This window comes from Ceratosolen solmsi, unplaced genomic scaffold (genome assembly GCF_000503995.2).
Source record: "Ceratosolen solmsi marchali unplaced genomic scaffold, CerSol_1.0 scaffold56, whole genome shotgun sequence".
Lineage (NCBI taxonomy): Eukaryota > Metazoa > Arthropoda > Insecta > Hymenoptera > Agaonidae > Ceratosolen > Ceratosolen solmsi.
The window spans coordinates 3,323,446-3,344,054 of NW_011948425.1; the positions used below are offsets into that span (position 1 = coordinate 3,323,446).

At 34.3% G+C, this 20,609-nt stretch overlaps 1 protein-coding gene across 3 annotated transcripts in view; it reads left to right on the forward strand.

Moving 5' to 3' along the window:
* The window catches only part of Tsp (Thrombospondin), a 23,849-nt gene extending 3,550 nt beyond the window's left edge, over positions 1 to 20,299 (forward strand). For all 3 annotated transcript variants that reach the window (XM_011500327.1, XM_011500325.1, XM_011500324.1), the window contains 15 exons: positions 2,423 to 2,593; positions 3,015 to 3,238; positions 7,727 to 7,931; positions 8,096 to 8,181; positions 8,283 to 8,349; positions 8,837 to 9,041; positions 9,109 to 9,357; positions 10,500 to 10,653; positions 12,954 to 13,106; positions 14,500 to 14,881; positions 15,006 to 15,359; positions 15,826 to 16,053; positions 16,457 to 16,728; positions 18,969 to 19,206; positions 20,166 to 20,299. In XM_011500327.1, the coding sequence (XP_011498629.1) occupies positions 2,569 to 2,593; positions 3,015 to 3,238; positions 7,727 to 7,931; positions 8,096 to 8,181; positions 8,283 to 8,349; positions 8,837 to 9,041; positions 9,109 to 9,357; positions 10,500 to 10,653; positions 12,954 to 13,106; positions 14,500 to 14,881; positions 15,006 to 15,359; positions 15,826 to 16,053; positions 16,457 to 16,728; positions 18,969 to 19,206; positions 20,166 to 20,245 (2,922 nt within the window). In that variant the 5' untranslated portion in view covers positions 2,423 to 2,568 and the 3' untranslated portion in view covers positions 20,246 to 20,299. The remainder of the gene's footprint in view (positions 1 to 2,422; positions 2,594 to 3,014; positions 3,239 to 7,726; positions 7,932 to 8,095; positions 8,182 to 8,282; positions 8,350 to 8,836; positions 9,042 to 9,108; positions 9,358 to 10,499; positions 10,654 to 12,953; positions 13,107 to 14,499; positions 14,882 to 15,005; positions 15,360 to 15,825; positions 16,054 to 16,456; positions 16,729 to 18,968; positions 19,207 to 20,165) is intronic.
* Positions 20,300 to 20,609: the final 310 nt, after the last annotated feature.

Sequence of the window (20,609 nt, forward strand, 5' to 3'; positions counted from 1 at the left end):
TGGGGTGGGGGGGGGGGGGCGTGACGGAAAGAGGCTACGCATAAATAGATCGTCATTTATAACGCTCATTATTGCCGACTGCTCAAGCTACAATTTTTCATTTAATCTCTTTACAAGAATGATTGATTTTCACGAATTTTCACGCCTAGCCGCCGTTCGTTTAAGTTTATTTTTCACTATGCCGGTACTGCGCAATTATTACGTCTACACTTCATATTAATAAAAAGAGTTGCTTTGCCTAATATTGCTCAATATGAATGGAAAATGCAAATCATTTATTTAACTAGCCGTAACTGTTAAAACAACGAGAATTCCCATCGTTTTAACAGTGGAATTAAATTAAATTATTACTCTTCACGTTAGTTATATTATAAATAATGATAATAAGAACAATAGCAATAAAAGGAACAACAAAAAATAGTATTATACCGATTAATAATTAATTTTGTTTTTTGAGTCCGCAATTAAAACAAGTTTTATTGCCAAATGTCGAAAGTCTATCGTATTCTGTTACGTTACAGATGGTGAAAACGAGTTGTAAATTGTAATAAAAACTTTCATTTAGAAAATGCCGATAGCATCTAAAATATAAATGACCAAAGTGTAAATCTCGACAAAAAACATGAGACATTCAAACTATATATTTGCATCATTGAATAATGAGAAAATAATGTAGAAGGGATTGGAAATCGGTCGGCTATCGAGCCAACGATAGGAATATTAAATAATCGATATTTTGTGACTTATCGTTTGGTCAATTTCATTGAAAGGTTATTCGATAAAACTCCTGTCGGAGTAAAACGTTCTCTCTTTCTTGCCAATCCTGCCAATCCTATGATGGCTTACGACTTGGAAACCCGTCCGGTGGCCTCGTCAAAGAAAAACCCGGTAGTGACGAGGAAAAGACGCCGGGTCAGTAAACTCGATCGACACTCGTGCAATGCCGATCTTCGTCGATGAGCATACGATTTCAAAGGATCAATAGGACGATTCATAATTTATCGCTGTACGCGCAAACAGACAAATATAATTTACACTTTATACTTATAATTTTCTTTCTCATTTGTTTGCGAATTAACTTTTACTCCTTTCTCGTCCTAATCAAATTAATAATATATTTGTTATTACAGTGCGATGATACTTGTTGGAAATTTTCTCTAAACCAGTTTTACAATACTTTATTAATAGTAAACTGTAAAGATCTACATTTACAAAAAATTTCCAATAATTAAATATAAAAATATTAATTAAACGCGAATGTCCTACGGGTTATTGTTTTTTATAAATATTCTTACGAAGCATTTGTTAGGCAATATGAGAGATGATTTGATAATTTGTCACTTGTCCAAGTAAAAAGTCTTGTAAACACATTTGCAGACTATACATTAACATTCTTAAGTTAAAAAGAAAAAATTATAGACCAATACAAGAAGACGAGCAGCAATATTTCTTATCTAATAATATTTTTTCTCTCGATAGATTATGACGAAGTTAGAGAAACTTGTAATGTTCGATGATATTAAATGAAATTAATATAAAAGAGTATATAATAAAGTAAATTAATCTTTATATCTTATCAAATACATTAATTTATTTTTACGTGTTTAGTTTATTAAAATTATAAGTAATATTAAAATATAAGTATTATTAAAAAAAAAAATTGCAATACTAAACAATCAAATATTTTTCCATCGTAATAATTCATATGGTGATTATTCACACAACCTTTTAAAACATAATTTAACGAATATTATTTATATTCGTCATTCCAAATGGTTAAGTTCAGTTATTCTAGTTCTAATGACTAGGATATTTTTTCTTTCTGTAACAAAACATAATAATTTGCTGACACGTATTAATCTAAATGTGAAAACATAATTTCGATTATTAATAGGGAAGAAGTTGTTATTGCACGAGAGATGATAAAGTAATTGATCGATTTGAGGAGCGTTGAAGTATCCACTGCCAATTGATCTAAATTGCTGCCTAGCGCGTTCACATTCAATTTCTACAAATCAATACCTACACTTTCATATTTATCTAGAGTCTCTTGCCATTTATCGAAAGGGTTATTGATCAAATTCATTAAAAGTTAATTTTGAAAAATATTTCATAACTATGTCTGACTGAGCTCGAGTGGTACTACTTCTCGTACTATCCGTTAGATATTTTGCTAGGACTCGTACTATGATTTTATAATGCAATTATATCCATTAGGATTATAAGTATCTCGTAACTAATGATGTAAATACTTGTTTTAAATAATATAATGTTTTTCCATTGCTTTCGCGCATTTTAATGTCATTTGATTGATTTTAAGTAGTCACGGACACGACATGCGCATATAACAATATAACGATAATAATCATAACGCCAATAACGACAATAATGATATTTAATAAGTTTATGTAATTGTTCAAAGATTTGACTAAGAGCTTCGAGGAGATCTTGAAGGATGATCAGTTTGCCGTTTCGGTGAGCCACGTGAAGTCCAGGAAAAAACCATTACATAACATTGAAACATTTTTTGCGGCCGAATACTTTAATTCGAAATCGAAGTTTGTCCTCATGATTGACAGACGAGCCAAACGAGGTACGTCTACATACATACGCGCAAGTGCATCGAACGATAGGAGAAAAAAAGAACAAAAATAAAAATAAAAAAATACAACCGCGATAAAGTTGTATAAGTAATGATGTTTTTAAGAACATCGCATCCTTCGCTTACTGAAGGAAGTTTTGTACGAAAGTGCGAGAATCTTGTATAAGTATCAATGATTATTAAAGCCTTCGTTTATTATTGTTTTCTTTTTTGTTTCTTGCATTTCTTTTCAATCGTCAATAGTCATTTAAATTATGAATTCGGCGAGCATTTAAATGTCAATTGAAGAGTTTTATTAACATTTCTCAGCTATCGCAATTGATTGCGATGCTGTGAAAAATGTATTATCGAATTTTTTGATAATTTACGAGAGAAGCGGGCGCGTTAGTAAAATATTTCACGGGCATTGCAGTGATCTTAGAGACGGTCGAGAATAAAAAACCACGTCGCGAGCACATCACAGCCGACAGTCTGAGTATCGCCGAGCCATTCAAGAATATCATCGTAATTGTCAATCAAAAGGTGCCAGGCGCTAAGATGGAGATCATCGTCGATTGCATTCACCAGGGTGAAATCGCATTGAAAAGGACCTTCAAACAAATGGCTTCGCAAAGCGACGACTTTGACGTCCAAGTGGTAAGAATCGAGACTAACCATAATACAATTGCCCAACGTCCATTATAATCGCCCTATTTGCCCTACTATTCGCCGCATCGTAATCATTCATTCGCTGATTTCATAATAAATTATCGCATAGGCTCATCCATAAGTGCAGGAATTATTATCGACACTCGATAGTTAATTCTCATCGCCCGTTACAAACACCACGAACGGATTTTATGATAAAAAAAAAAAAAAAAGAACGAGCGTAGTTAATTGACCGTAAGTTTCATTTGTTGTTGGTTGAAAAAAAAGAAAATATCTTGGAATCGAGTGACTTGGTCGTTGTTTGGTGGTTCCAAGGAGCAAGGAAACGCATCGGTACGCGGCGAATCGGCGGGGCGCGAAAATTTCGGCAGTCACCCCCAAGTAGTTTTGGCGAAGGTCGACGAGATGTCTCGGGATCGTAGTAGCGATGGATGGGAAGGCGCGGCCCCGAGAAAGCCGGAGTCGCGAGGTCGAAATCGGCCGACACTTGCTCGCCGCTTGGCTCGTTAAGGGCAAGCAGCTCGCGCTCTCGCCTTATCGCTCGCTCGCACTCGCGCGCCACCTGGTTTCGCCATCGCGTCTCATTATTGCCGGCGGTCCATTATCCCGTGTTCTCGGCAACGGCGATAGACATCTGGAGTGGCTTCGGCTCCGTGGGCCGAGGTCTCGCCATATTTGGCGCGCTCTCCTATGCACTTGCCTAACCCGTGGCGCACTGTTATGGTTGCACTCGCTCTCCTTCTCTCTCGCTCTCGGCTCCTCGACTTTCCGCTTCCTCCGCGCGCTCCATACTTCCTCCGCTATGGCTTTAGCCGCCTCGCTCTTACGTTTACTTAATGCGCACATTTATTGGGTGAGCGCTCTCGATTCCACAATGCACGCGCTCCTCCGTTTATTTACATACTCGTACCTGTGTACGCGACAGAGCGCCACAAAAGTACAGTGGGCGGGGCGGGGGGGGGGGGGGTTTGAGGGGGAAGGGAGGAGGATATAGAGCACCGTATTGCTTTTAATTTTAATTTTCAACGTAAAAATTGCTCGTCGTTTTTTAAATGTATGTTTTTTTTTTTTTTTGAACGTAACACTTGCGACGTTGCTCAGATTTTCATAGATTATTAATCAAATCGAAAATTTCCCATTTCGCTTATTGAATTTTTAATATAGTTTTTAAACAATTCATCACCATCACTTTACCCTTTTAATTACTTCAATATGCATGATCGATGTAGACTTTCTTTTATTTATTTTTATTTATTTATTTATTTATTTATTAATATTATTAAAACAGCATATATATATTCTCTTCCTCGCGTATTTCATCAACGTGAAAAATACCAATTAAATTTAACGTGGGACTTGGACTTCCGAGCACTGAATGAAAAATCATGTTTTACCATTTTTAATAAGTTATTATTTTCACTGCCACTAGAAGCGAACATTGAAAGTTATAAATAATAAACTTGTTTTATCTAATTCTAATAATTCAATTTCCAAGCGTTGAAAGTCATATTTATAAAATTAAGAATACAGCTAAATGTGTATATAATAATAAATAAAATGACTTCAAATGCAAATCTAACATCGCAATTCAATTTTTTTATGCTTATTTTCGTAATTTTAAATCTTATTTCAAATAACTTGTTTTTAATATACGAATGCTATACACAAAATGCCGTTTATTCTATTTAAAATTCCTACACATTAAAATGACATTATTTTCATTTAAACACAATTTCAAATAATGAGCACAAATATCTTTTTTTTTTTTTTTTTTTTTATAATGCATAACATCTTTCCAATTTTTCTTTAAATCAGAATTTATATCCTACGATATTGTGTCCTGATGAAATTGATTCTGCTTTTTAAATTTGAATTCATACAATTGCCGAGCTTTAAATTCTATTTTAACGTTATTTAATTAAAAGTATATTATTAATAATATCCATGTCTGTGACCCATTTTCACGTACAAATAAAATACATAGTCAATGCAACATTCATTAATATGCAATTGTCTTTAATTATGTAAAATTTTACACACACACACACATATATATATATTTTTTTTTTTGATGACAGAAAGATCGAATATTGTATTTTCTTATAGAGACAAAATAATTTAAAAAATCACTAATCTTTATTTATAGTCTCTATATAATTGAACGAAAATATAGATATTTTTATTCTTTATCCCACTAAAAAATATAAAAATTTAAGATTCTAAGTGTTTACTAAAGTACTGATATTAAAATGTTTACCGATATCTTACCAAAATATTATCATTTTAATTTTAATTATAAATTATAGCAGGATTTAATAAGCAAATTTAATTTACATATTTAATTAATAAATGTAGGTTAAATTTATAACAATAAATATCACCGTCACGTGTGATATGTGAACGGAAATGTTTTTTTTTTCTTTTTTTCTCAGTAATATTAATATTTCTAAATGAATAAGTAAGCAGAAATTTTATTTTACAAAACAGAAATGATCTAATATATTAGATATATTGATATTAAATACATTAAAGACCGAAATTTACTTTTCTCTAGATAAATTTTATATCTCTTTCAATGAAAATTATTATATTATATTATTAAATGTATTAATTAAATATTATGTAATAAGTAGAGAAATATGTTATAAATATTTAATTTCTTTGCTTCGTTCTCCTTCATCTTTATTTTACAAACACAAAGTTTAATTAAAATTCCATCTCACTTTCAAAAACAAAGCGCAGTTTTTACTTTATGGCAATGTTTTTCTTGTCATTGAAGGAAATGTAAATTGATGGATATAATTGGGTCATATAATTTTAATATTTAAAAAAAATCATAAGCTTGATATATATTTAGAATTTCTCACTTTAAAAGCTTTCTATATATATATATATATATATATATATATATATATATATATAAAATTTTGTTGTTTATTTATTCATTGAAAGTATTATACTGATAATGTTTCAAATGATATAAAAAGAATTTTAATAATAAAAATTAATCATAATAGTTCTTAAGATATTTATAAATATGTTTATTTATTAGTAAAGAAATATCATCCTTCATTATATGAACTCAATTGGATGTACAACGTATTTTTCCAGTTCGTATATTTAATTAAAACACTCTACGTTTGCTTGTTTTTATAACCTATATAGTCTAGATTTTGTTTTCGGGAAAACTCTGGATTTATTTATGTATAAAGATGTTCCGTAGTTATTTTTATTCAGTCGACATCTCATGCGTCTTATACGCGTATCTATAGACCTTAAGAGTGGGATTTTGCTGAAGCGTTTTCTCTGCTTCTAAAATAATTTTTATCGCTTTGAGGATTTATTCATGAGATTATACGGAAATGTTTCGGTTTGCTTGTACCATACTGATACTTTTTAGTAGGTGATTCTTTTTACGTAAGATGATCTGATTTCTTTGTTGACAGGCTTATCGTATCGTACTCAATAAATAATTTAAACAATTAGAATGTATTGTTCGAAAGTAGTTAATATTTCTCTTTTTATTAGGAAACATCGTACAATGAGTATTATTATGTTTTTAAACAATTTTAGATAAGAAATAATTCAATATTATTTGATTTATTAATTACTTCTGTATGATTCTAATATTAATATTTAGCATTGAATTCTACCCAAAATTTACTTATTATTATATTTATTATCCAATAGCGAATATTACGGATATACTTTAAATTGGCTATTCTATTTTTAAATTCATTTTTCAATAATAATTTAATTTTTAATTACTGCGATTCATTTTAAAGTTCTAATAATATTTTACTGTTCCTTTTATATAAATATTTCACTTACTGTCAAATAGATATGTTATACCAAACACACACACACACACACACACACACACACACACACACACATATATATATATATGTGTGTGTGTGTATGTGTGTGTGTGTGTGTGTGTGTGTGTGTGTGTATAAATGTTAATGAAACAATTAATGAATTCAACTAATTTCAGAAACCTTTTACCCATTTATATGATATGTGCTTCAACGTGAAAGACGTACTCTGTAAATGAAGATTAGACAGTTAAATTACAAATTTGGGTAATTTGTTTAAAGCCACTTTTACAAGACATTAATATGCCTTGGAGACAATGGCTAATTATTTGTTCAATTTTACTCTTATGAATAAAAGTGTCATAAATAAATTTAATTTTGATTTTTATTTTAGGACTATCAAAATAATTCATATATCATAAGAAATAAAATACGTTTTCAATAAATTTTTTAATCTTATCCTTGTATCAGTAAAAATAGTACATACGATCGATGAATTATCATAAATCATTGTCATAATATGGTCAATATCATAAAAAAAAGCAACTCGAGTCGAAACTGGCAATTTCCAAAATTCATCTTTTCAAAAAGAAACGTTCATTTTACAATGACGAATTGAGATTGTAGAAGATTAAACGAAATGTCTTCTTGGTTTTAGTTTCGTGAGCGACGTTATAGAACAAAAATTTATGGAAAGGCGGACATCGATGAGGCCCTTCGACAAGACAATTGCGCTGGTCTTACACTATACGACGTTGATCGAATCCATAATCATCTCAATAACAGTAGCCACGAAGATATGATGAGGGTACGAAGGAGGGGTGATATTCCCGGGGAGTTTCCGACTCTAGTTGACCCTAATGGTATGCGCGCTTTGATATTTGTACAAAAAATCAATATGCCACTTTTATCGAACGTGTCTCATGATTTATTTACCTTCTTTCGTATTTCTCTCTCTCTCTCTCTCTCTCTCTCTCTCTCTCTCTTTCTTTCCTCTTGGTCGTCCTTTCTTACATACCAAATTTAGGATGCTATACCGACGAGACCATGGCAAAGACCTTAAATTTGCTCATTGATGCTATCAAAAAGATGTGGACGAAACTTGATTTGAGTGTAAGTACACGTTGCTTTATTTATACATTGCGATTAATTTACTTAAAATAATTAATCTGTCAAAACAACCATTAATCGACCAAATTTTTGAATGTTCATAGATCGTCGAGACTAAGCGGGTTCGAGAATTGTTAGAAAACTGCGCTGCATGTCAAGAGAAGCCCACGCGTAAGTTATCTCGACATTAGTTACGCAAAATTTTATCATCGGTTTGATCTGCAATATTCATTTGTTATGATGTAATATAAATTCATTAAAAACAACCTCCCCTTTCTTATCACATTCGTTGGATATGCGTCTTAAATAGCCTGTGCCGGTTAAAAGCATTCGCGATTCTTAAATTCGCATGCAGGAATAGAATTTTTATTATTAAGCAGCGGTAAATTGACTTTAAATCAATTAAGTTTAAATCAAGTGCCATAGAGATTCCCAATCCTTATTATATGAAAATGCATTTTCATGCCTCGTACACGGTAATCGCAACAAAAACGTCCAACGATAGTAATATCCAAGCAGCACAGTAGAGACGCACCATAAAATTCAAATAATCGCTAATTCATTCGCGAATGCGAAACTCCTTTCGGTCTTTCACTAAATAATCCAAGGCCAATCAGTACAAAACAATAGACCAACGTCCGTTTTCTCGGCTTTCCAGCTCCACCGCCTCCTCCGCGCAGTTGCCGCTACAACTCGCCGTGCTTCCCGGGTGCCGAGTGCCGCGACACAGCCAGCGGTCCCCAGTGTCTGCGATGTCCATCCGGTTACTACGGGGATGGTCGAAACTGCCGCAGGTATCCGAATTGCCACGACAATCCCTGCTTCGAGGGCGTCGAGTGCATGGACACCGCGACAGGCTACACGTAAGTGCCTCGTAATTAGGGAAGCACCGAGCGTTGGGATTGACAAGCGAACGGGCATGATCTTTAGGTGCGGCCCGTGTCCGCGGGGCTACACTGGCAATGGACAACACTGCGAGCGCATCAACGGCTGCCAGCCCAACCCCTGCTTCCCCAACGTCAACTGCGTCACCTCGAACGTGCCACCGTACTTCCGTTGCGGCGGCTGCCCCACGGGATACAACGGGAACGGGCTCAACTGCCAGCGCGAGGATGAGTGCGACCTCGCCAAGCCCTGCTGGCAAGGTGTCCGGTGCTACAAGTATGAGAGCGGCTACAGGTAAGCTGGAAAGTAATATCGAGGAGATTGTTAATTCGCCGATATTTCATTCGTTCGTCGGCTTACTTCCCTTTAAATGCCCGTTTTTCTCTACGGAGAAATAAAGAGACTTTGAGCGATGAGAAGCTTCATGACGCAACAAGTGACTCGAGGTATTTTTAAAAATGAACTTTGCTCTCTCTCTCTCTCTCTCTCTCTCTCTCTCTCTCTCGTGTTTTTCGTTTTGTTTTGTTTTGGTTTTTAGTGGGGCCGAGCTTTAAACTCGCTTAAAGCTGCTTTCTACGCAGCTTTGGTATACTATTTTTATTTGAAATTAGCGCCTATATTATTTCTTATCCATTATTCAGACATTTCAACATTTTTACGATATAATATACATTACATCTATATATATATATATATATATATATATATATATATATATATATATATGTTTATTATTTTTTTTTTAAACGGGAAGAGTAAATTACCGAATAGGTTACATAATGCATTCAATTTGTATTGTAAAAATATCGAATAGAATAAGCTCGAAGACACATGATGACATATTGTTGACCTGTTTTACATGAAATTGTTGATGTTACGGATAATGCCATGATATATGCATATATTTGAAATATTTCGAAAATCTATCGGATCTTTCATCACTGTAATAACATTTTAAACTCTATCTCTGTACCAATGAATGTGCAATAGTAAAAGACTTTTGCGAAATAGTTGAAAGGCGTATTAAAATAATTATTATTCTATTATATTGAATAAATTAGAAATTAATAATTAATGGAAAAAAGAAACAAATTACTAACGATATTCATTCGTTTTTATTTATTTATTATTTTTCCTTTTCTTTTAAAATTATTTTATATTATCAATTCGGTCAGTGTGGACTTGATCGAGTGTTATATATTTCATAAGCATTGCATGAACGTTGATCTATCCAATATGGATAATAATAAAACAATTATTATTGTAATTAATTTAAATAACATGTCGATCAAGGAATTTCAAATTATGTTTATCCAATGTCTAACAAATATAGTAAAACAATTACCGCACGCACATGTATATATATATATATATATATATATATATATATATATATAAAAGAAAGCTAATTGTTGGGGAGTCTCGTGTTGTCGCAGATGTGACTCTTGCCCCGATGGTATGACCGGAAACGTATCGGAAGGCCGGGGCGTGGAGTACGCCCTAACTCATCGTCAGTACTGCTACAGGATCGACCCGTGCGGCGACGACAACGGCGGCTGCACCGACAACTCAGATTGCTTCAACTCCGAGGTGACTTGCACGTGAATTACAAACAAAAATGCAAACAATAATACAATTAAGCAATTAAGCAATTAAGCAATTAAGCAATTAAGCAATAAGGACGCAATTAAACAATGAGCAATTAAATAATTAAATTAGAGCCGCGACTAGATTCCGGGACTAGCAAAGCTTACGTACGAAATAAAGAGTGCAGAGATTTGATCAAGGAGTGCATTCCCGGTTGCATAGTCCCGGTGCGTACTAAGCATTTTATATAATTATGCAAAGACAACTAAGAGTTACCGTCTTCCCTCTTTTCTCTTTCTTCTTTTATTTGCTCTTCTTCTTTTTTTCTTTTATTTTTCTTTTTTTTTTCTTTCTCCACTATCGAATACCCAATGGCTAATACTCTTTTATCAATTTTTTACTCTTAATGCCGCAGTCTATCGTTATTTACTTTGCACTTGCGTACACTAAACGTATATATTAGAGATACAGTTGTAGTATGAAAATACGCTATTTTTCTTATCTTTTCCGAACATGAGCGCGAGCGCCATTTATAATTGTATACTTTCCGGAGACAAATGATTAAACACGCATAATGATAATGTATAGTTGACGAGAGGAAAGAAGATCTTGCTGATAACGATTAACGATTCTTTATTCTTTCCCATAAAAATTCTTAATCCTTCTTGTTAATTGTCTTATCGATAAGGTATACCGAGGTAAGTTTAACGATGCGAAGCAAGCGAAATCAAACGGAGCCTCAATTAATCCTTAAATACATGTATTTTGTGAGAGCATTATCCAAACACTTGCATTTCCAAGGCATACAATTCTTTTTAATCAAGTGCGCGATCATTAAGCAAACTTTTTGAAAACATGTGAGCTTAAATTTCAAAAACTATTCAGCTTAATACGAATTTATCGACGTTTATTTATAACGAATGTAACGATGTAAGTAACTAACTACCTTCGTTGCAGTTTCTTGTACAGCATTTACTCCTGTACAAAATGCACAAAAAAAAATTATAATACTATTGTAACTATTTTGTACGCTATTATTATTTACCACTTCTACTACTACAACTACTATTACTACAACTACTATTACTACTATTACTACAACTACTACTACCACCACCACTACTACTACTACTACCACCACCACTACTACTACTATTATAATAATTATTATTATTATTATAACTACTACTACTACTACTACTACTACTACTACTACTACTACTACTACTACTACGACATAACTATTATGATCGTTGTTATTAATATCATCATTGTTATTATCAATATTATTCTTATTGTTATTATTATTATTGTTATTATTATTATTATTATTATTATTATTATTATTATTATTATTATTATTATTATTATTATTATTATTATTATTATTATTATTATTATTATCTCCACATCCTTATACTTATGTCGATAGATCGTATACCTTTATTTCGGAAGTTCGATATAAGTTGGACAACTCATTGTAAGCGCCCCTTGCTCTTGATCAAGGCCGTACGAAAGTTTATGATAATATACTCATTGGCGATGTAGAAGGAAAAATCGAAGAGAAGAAGTTGTCAAACTTATACGAGTTCCCTTCAGCCTCTGTAAATGTCTGAAAATATTAGATTTGTAAGACGTGACGACGGTACTGACGTATCCAATATGCGAAGCGTAATATAATTTTATAAATGCGTATACGTATTTCTATTGGCGTAAATTGATGCATTTGGTAAGGCCGATTCGCTTATTCACTAAATTATATGAGAAAGAAGGAGATAAGACAATAAGAAGAAAGTCGAATTTTTGGCAAATCGCATGTGAAGTAATTTTCGTTATTCTCGCAATATTGTGTTTATTTTCCCTTAACTGCTTTCTCATCTTCCGTCTATATTATTTTAAAATAATGATGCAGATAATATCTATGGCTTCGTCGGAAATACGATGAAATTCCTTTTTTGTAGCTTCTAATCAGCTCAGAAATAAAAAGAAAAAATGTTTATACAACAACACATTATTCTTTATTTTATTAATCTCAACTTTTGATATTTAGATTTTTTTTCTTTTATCAATTAGCTATAATCCATCGCATTATGTGATTGTCATTTATTGTTTTGCTATTGCCGTTGCCTGCACTTTCAAAGCCGACCTTAAGTGAAGAAGGCAAACGTAAAATGTATAATAACATTAAAATAACAAAGATAATACAAATACGAATGAAGAAGAAAGTTTATTGAAAGTGAATGTGGAGCATTAAAATAAAGTAACGAATTAATAGAGGAAAGTGTAAAGATATCTTTTCTTAGGGAACAGCTAGATGTGGCTCGTGCAAAAGCGGTTTTGTCGGCAATCAGACCGTCGGCTGCCATCCCAGTCACGACGTCTGTCCCGACGGTATCACTAGATGCAACCACCACGCCGACTGCATCTGCATCGCTGTCAATCAGTACTCGTGCAGGGTAATTATCCCATAATAAGCAAAAGTCAAAACAATAAGCAAGTGATTTATTATTCGCGAAGCATTGCTAGTTGAGGACTCAAGAGGATTTACTTCTATTTAGTATTTAGTTGCTGGTTTATTATTACATTACCAAGACTCTCTGCTTCTCATTACATTAGCTTTCTCTAATATTTCTATTCTTTATCCTATACGTACCCTTTGAGGCTACGATGGGTTGGGAAGGGGTGTAGGGAGGGGAGGGGGCGACTCGCGAAAATTAGATAATGACTGATGCGCATGATTTCTTTCTTTGCATAATTTTTCTTATTTTCATACACCTATGTAAAGTACTTCACTACTAAATGGTTACTGGTATTAAAAAATTAACAAGTAATTTATTTATACGCTTCGAGCGATAGAAAGTATGACCGTTTGATAGTCATTAATTTCCATTTCCACTCCTCCTCCACACACCACACCCCCCACCCCCGCCTTTTTCCATCTATTTTCCTTTTTGAGCATTTATCGATATGTAATAATAATAATTTTAAAGAGTATATTATAATTATAAATGTTGGTAAATTTTTCAATATGAGCATTATTTTATGATTATTATAAAACTTTCCTTGACAGCTTCACTGAGCTTGCATTAACTTTTAACATTGACTCTAAGCAAATTGCCGAAATTATCTTATCGCTCGCTATGATCGAAAATTATTCGCTTGACTTTACCTATTTCCATTATCCTTTATCGTAGAAAATTAATTGTGATCTCGCAAATGCATATAAAATTTACGCAGATAAATAAGTTGCAACAATTGATACGTAATTTAGTGAGTATTTTCTTCGCAATGCCTTAACATCGGTAACACCTAAGAATGGACGGGTGCGCGTAATATCGATCAGGCTAATCCTCGATCCCTTATAAATATCCCTGATCGAGAATGTATCCTCTCTCTCTCTCTCTCCCTCTCTCCCTCTCTCTCCCTCTCTCAACTCCCATAAATTCGTAAAAATAAGTGCAAGCGAATGAATTGTACGTAGAAATCTTTATTCCTTATGTGAAGTGCGAGTGATAGTGTAGGTGTATGGATGAAGCGTGTGCGGGGCTAAAATTCATTTTAAAAAAGAGAGAAAGAAAGAAAAAAAGTTAAGAGATGTTATCGGCCGTGAAAGGCAAGTCGCGCTTATCTGCTGTCAACTCCCATAAATTCGTAAAAATAAGTGCAAGCGAATGAATTGTACGTAGAAATCTTTATTCCTTATGTGAAGTGCGAGTGATAGTGTAGGTGTATGGATGAAGCGTGTGCGGGGCTAAAATTCATTTTAAAAAAGAGAGAAAGAAAGAAAAAAAGTTAAGAGATGTTATCGGCCGTGAAAGGCAAGTCGCGCTTATCTGCTGTGACCCCTAGTGCAACGTCGGTTGGGCGGGCGACGGCCTCGTCTGCGGCGTGGACTCGGACAGCGACGGCTACCCGGACGAGCAGCTCGACTGTGACGATCAGCGCTGCCAAATGGACAATTGCCCAAAGACACCCAACAGCGGTCAGGAGGACGCGGACGGCGACGGTATGGGCAATGCCTGCGACGACGACGCCGACAACGACAACGTCCTCAACCTCTCGGACAACTGTCCCCTGACGGCCAACAGCGACCAAGCGGACAGCGATCACGAAGGCCCGGACGACGTGGGCGACGTCTGCGACAATTGCCCCTACGTCAAGAACAGGGATCAGCACGACACTGACGGCGATGGAATCGGCGACGCCTGCGACGACGACATCGACGACGACGGTAACCAACAGCTTCTATCGGCGTCCCTCCACTGCCAATCGGACGAATAATAATCATCACGATTCGTCATTGGTATGAGAATATTGAAATTCGTCAAAATAATGCATTTCGTGTGTTGGCGTAGACGTGCCGAACGACGAGGATAATTGCGTAAAAACGTGGAACGACGATCAGATGGATTCTGATCACGACGGCATCGGCGACCTATGCGACAATTGTCCACGCACCCCGAATGCCGACCAGGCCGACGAAGACGGCGATCGCGTGGGCGACGTTTGCGACAACAATACCGACAGGGATAAGGATGGAATACAAGACGATATCGACAATTGCATCAGTGACCCAAATCCCAGCCAAACTGACTCGGACAACGACGGCATTGGTGACGAGTGTGACGATGACGCCGACAACGACCGGGTGCCCAACGACCGAGACAACTGCCCATACGTCTACAATCCTGACCAAGTCGATCTCAACGGTGAGACGAACGACCGATATTTATAAGCTGGCCCCTCTTCGACCGATCTTCTACCTCAATTTCCTCGATAATGCTTTATTAAACAAATTTCTTCCTAATAGCGACGACGATAAATTGTGATTTCGAATAATTTTTTGTCAAACTCGATGCTATTCCCAGTCTTTGGAGTAATTCTTATCTTCTCGCCCACTCAGTGGTAATTCAGGGTGAACGAATTCAATAGTCATTATCTCAAGAATAATCCTATTGGTTTCACTCTCGAATTCCCTTTCCTTTAATCGCTTTTTTTTTTATCGAAATTAAAATGCAAAGCAGATTTGATAGACATAAATGATAATAGCGAGGTATGAATACGTGGACGAACGTTACTTTTGAAATACAATGGTTAGAATAAGCAGTAAGAAAGGGTCGAGCGAGTTGGAAGGGTGAAAAAGCACGTAAGGGAGTTATTAAATAATTCTTTCAGGCGACGGTGTTGGAGATGCTTGCTACGATGACAACGACAACGATAAAGTTGGTAACCTCATAGATATTTGTCCAAATAACAGTCGAGTTTGGGCTACGGATTTTCGCAAATACGATACCATAGCTCTCGATCCATATGGCAAAACTCAAGAGGATCCGATTTGGGAAATTCACCACAATGGCTCAGAAATTTATCAAACGATGAACAGTGATCCAGGAATTGCCGTCGGTGAGTCCTTACACTACTTTCATCTTTATTACTTTCATTATTTTTTTTTTCTTTTTTTTTCTTTTTTTTTTTTTTTTTTTTTTTTTTTTACATTAAGAATAATTATGCCGATAAGAAAAATTAATATTTAATCAATTATGAAAATTATCAGAATTGTCGTGGCAATTTCAAGCTAATTTCTCTTGATATGAAAATTTGAGAAGAATATTGCCAAGTTTAATTAGTACATCTCCTTAATGGCAATTCTATAAGCGATTTTATTATTTCACTTACGTTCACTTACTAAAATTAGAAAAAATTAAAAAAAATCTTGGCAAATTTTAGAAATACGGAGAATTCGTTACGCCTGAATTCAATTGACCGCAAATGATTTATCAAAGATGTAATTTTCATTTGAACGAAGGTCTCGACAGTTTCAACGGAGTGGATTTCGAGGGGACGTTCTTCGTAAACACGGACATTGACGACGATTACGTGGGCTTCGTATTCTCTTATCAAAATACTCGACAATTCTACACGGTAATGTGGAAGAAAGTCTTGCAAACGTATTGGGAGCCCAAGCCGTTCCGGGCTGTAGCCGAGACTGGCATTCAGTTGAAGCTCGTCGACTCGAAGACCGGACCTGGTGAAATCATGCGCAACAGTCTCTGGCACACGGGAACAACGCACGAACAGGTCGGTTATACTTCCCCCTCGGCTCAACCTCTCTGTCCAATGTAATAAGTAAATTACTCGTGCATTTTCATGCAAATTCGAACGTTGCCCAAGATCCATGAATATTATTAAAACAAATATTATTGAGCTCCTAAATTGGATTTTGTTTTGTCGAATGCAGCTATTTATACAGCAATTAATGAATAATTACGAATATTGGGAGAAACTAATTAAATGAATTATAATAATGTTCATGATCTTCATGTCAAATTTATTCGTGTGATATTATTTTGGAAAGTAATTGAGGCAAATATTACAAATATATTCCGAATATGAAGTAATTATTATGATTATAAATCATCGCACATCGTCATTATATATCGCATTTTATATACATTAAATTTTAAAATACATTTCTGAAATGTTGAGACTCTAATGTCATATCAAGACAATCGATTATTAATTTGTTATAAAACACTTGAATTTGATATGGTAGTTTGAAATTTTTTTTTCTTCTTCAAAACACATTAACGGCAATATTTATAATAATTTTATATTGAACGATTCGAGTATTATTATAAGCAAAGCGATTCGAGGCTTTCGATTGGGAATAAATGTGATATTATTATAATCGACATAATGTAATATCTGTATTAATTAGGTATTTATAATATCAAGGATAGATGTAATGTTATAAAGTTAGTTATAAAGGCAATAAAGCGACAATAATGGAAGTTAGCGGTTCGATAGTCAACCGCAAAAGCAACTACCCACGAATAATTACACAATATATATTTGAGATAATGATTTCCATGTGAAATAGTTATTATAAGTAATTTCTATATACATTTATTGTAAAGGCATAATACGAGAATGAGTTAGTTAGTAATTAGTTAGTTTTAGATAATAATGAATAAAGAGGATTCGAACGAAATAAATAGGAACGAAATTGTTAATAATATAATGAAAAAAAATAAGTAAACATAAAGTAGTTGAAGATTATAGTGAGATGATGAAAAATTATTTTAAATTCTGTGACAAAGGATTGATATAAAGCTCGGTTGCATTGTTTTGACACAAAAGATTAGAATATTGAGAGGGTCGTTGATAAATGACGAGGATCGTGTCGTATTTTGTTTTTAACAAGAGCTTTCAACTTATATTGTTATTTACATATTGTACAATGATAAACTTGTACTGTTGCAAGTAAACGTCAGAAGAGGCTAAACGAGCGCAATTAAAACCGAACCTTTGCACTGACTTTTACATACAACTATCGGTAATCGCGTGATCGAACCGATTGCGAAGATTTCGCAATGTACTTTATTGAAAAAATACTTCTTTTGTCGGGATGCCACTGCACCAGTTAGATTAGAAATACTATCGATTAGACACTGTACTTTTGCTTGAAAAACAAGAAGAAGAAAGGAAAACAAAAGGAAACAAAAGAAAGCAAAACTGGCCTCGTCAGCCCTATGTTTGGAGAATAACGAAACTTAAAAGCTAAACTTAATTGATAGCTAAGTAAAGAGCTCAAGTCTTAAGTGACACGTTCATTTTCTAGTCAACGATATCAATAATAATAATAATAATAATTGATTACGTTGAATAATTACTTTTAGTATGTATTTGTTCCCACACTTTGTCTTTTGCTATTACATGCAACAGTTGGATACCGTTAATTTAGTGTCTGGACATACACATAACCTCAATGAGTTTCAAAATTTATAAAAAAAAAAAAAAAAAAAAAAAAAAAAAGTTTCAAATGTAACGCGCTCCGATATTCCAAATTTCGAAATTTCAAACTACATGAATAAATACTCTCCTCGACGCACTATGATTTTATTATTAATATAGTTTTAATTCATTATTTGCAATTCAAGCAATGTCGTTGCTTTATTTTGCGAGTAGATTTGCAATGATCTGACGGTACTCTAATAATAGATTATTACAGAATAGACGGAGCATTCGTGTATTTCATGAATGCCCCTCACATTCGTTGGCCAATTAAATTGCCGCCATTTACCATCCGAACACCAAGACGCGTGTTTATCAAACAACTGTCAGAATTTTCCAATCGTTCGCATTAAAAAGCCTTGAAAAAAAAAAAAAAAATTGCTGATATTTCTTTTTTCAAGACGATTTTTCAAATATCCATCCTTATACACTTTTGCTTTCACATCGACCGCTAATGGTACACCGCGTGTTTTTTGTTCGCGTGTGCAGGGTTGAAATTCGTTTATTATGATTTTGTCGCGTAGGTGAAGCTGCTGTGGAAGGACCCGCGGAAGGTCGGCTGGAAGCAATACACATCGTACAGGTGGCGACTGATCCACAGGCCAAGGATCGGTCTCATTCGATTATGGATCTACGAAGGTCAGAGATTAATTGCCGACTCCGGTAATAACTTCGATTCGACGCTAAAAGGCGGAAGGCTCGGTGTCTTTGCCTTCTCCCAACAAATGGTTCTCTGGTCCAATCTCAAGTATACTTGTAAAGGTGAGATTTGTGTTGATGGTTTGATGGTACGTTTTATGCTATTTTATTTGAATGAGGCGACAATTGGAGAGAGCAAAGTAGTTAATTTGTTGCATAATGTTCGTGTCAAATATGCGTTTTCGAATAATGGATCGATAAGCATTATTAATATAATCATTGTCTTACATTTGTGTTGCTCTTTTTTTCTACAAAAAGTGCATGTTCGTAAGGGTCAATTTTTCCTTTGTTTTTTTTTTCACATTTTGCATGATTTGTCTGAAGAAAAAAACAAAACAAAAAAAAACAAAAACAAAAACAAAAACAATACAAAAGTAGAATTATTTGTTTTTCCACTTGAAGTTTCCGATAAATATTAACGACAGAGAAATCCTACGAGTAAAAACTCGTGAAATATCCGTAAATATAATAATTTTGTTAAAAAAAAAAACACGCACGCGCGCGCGCACACACACACACCTACATATATTTGTAGTTGTTGTTGTCACTTTCAAATCGAAGATGACCTTTAGCATGCATATCATTACGTTGAAATTAAGAATTTACAAATGCAAAGAGAGTGATTATATGAAATAGCGAAAGGTATTGATAATAATATATCTTTTCCATGTAAATTCGCAGCAATTTAATTGTCAAATAAATGTGACAAAATCGCAATTTCAAATTTTGAATAAAAATAATGAATCAACAATACATGATTATTATTCATATTTAAAGTGGCTGTTATTTAATTCAAAGCCCACGTAAAGTTTGACAAAATTTAGTATGTTGCAAAATTTGGAAAGCCAGGCTGGCAAACGACTAGAGAATAATAAATAACCAAATGGTTACTTCAAACACAAAAGAGATAAATGTAATTGTAATAACAAGATATCGAGTAATTCAACTGTTTATTGAATTAAACGTCGTAGTTATTATTATTTCTTTTCTCTTCTTCACTTTTTCGCTCATTATTGTTGCAGAAACTGTGCCTTACGAGGTGTATCGGACATTACCCCCAAGCATACAGCCGCTCGTCTACACCGACTTCAATCGTCTGTGATAGTGAGCGGTGACGTAAGAATTTTCAGCGACCGTTCCTTCTAAGGTATTGCCTTAACAGCCTTAACAGTTTTGTTTAGCGGCAGATAGCGACGTGGGAGGACACATACATACAACGATCGACACATATGGTTATTATTTGGAGGGAGTGCAAGGGTATAGGCGACTAGGATTAGAAGAGACGGAGAATGTCAATTGGAGGAGTGAGAGAGGTGGATGAATAATAATATCAACTCAACCGTCAAGATTATTATGTTATATAGATTTCAATAAAGTTGACTTTGTTCTTGGGAGGGTACTCGGGGGAAGAGACAAGTACGAGAATTTTGTGCGGAATTTTGTTGTAATAAATAAACACAGAAGAA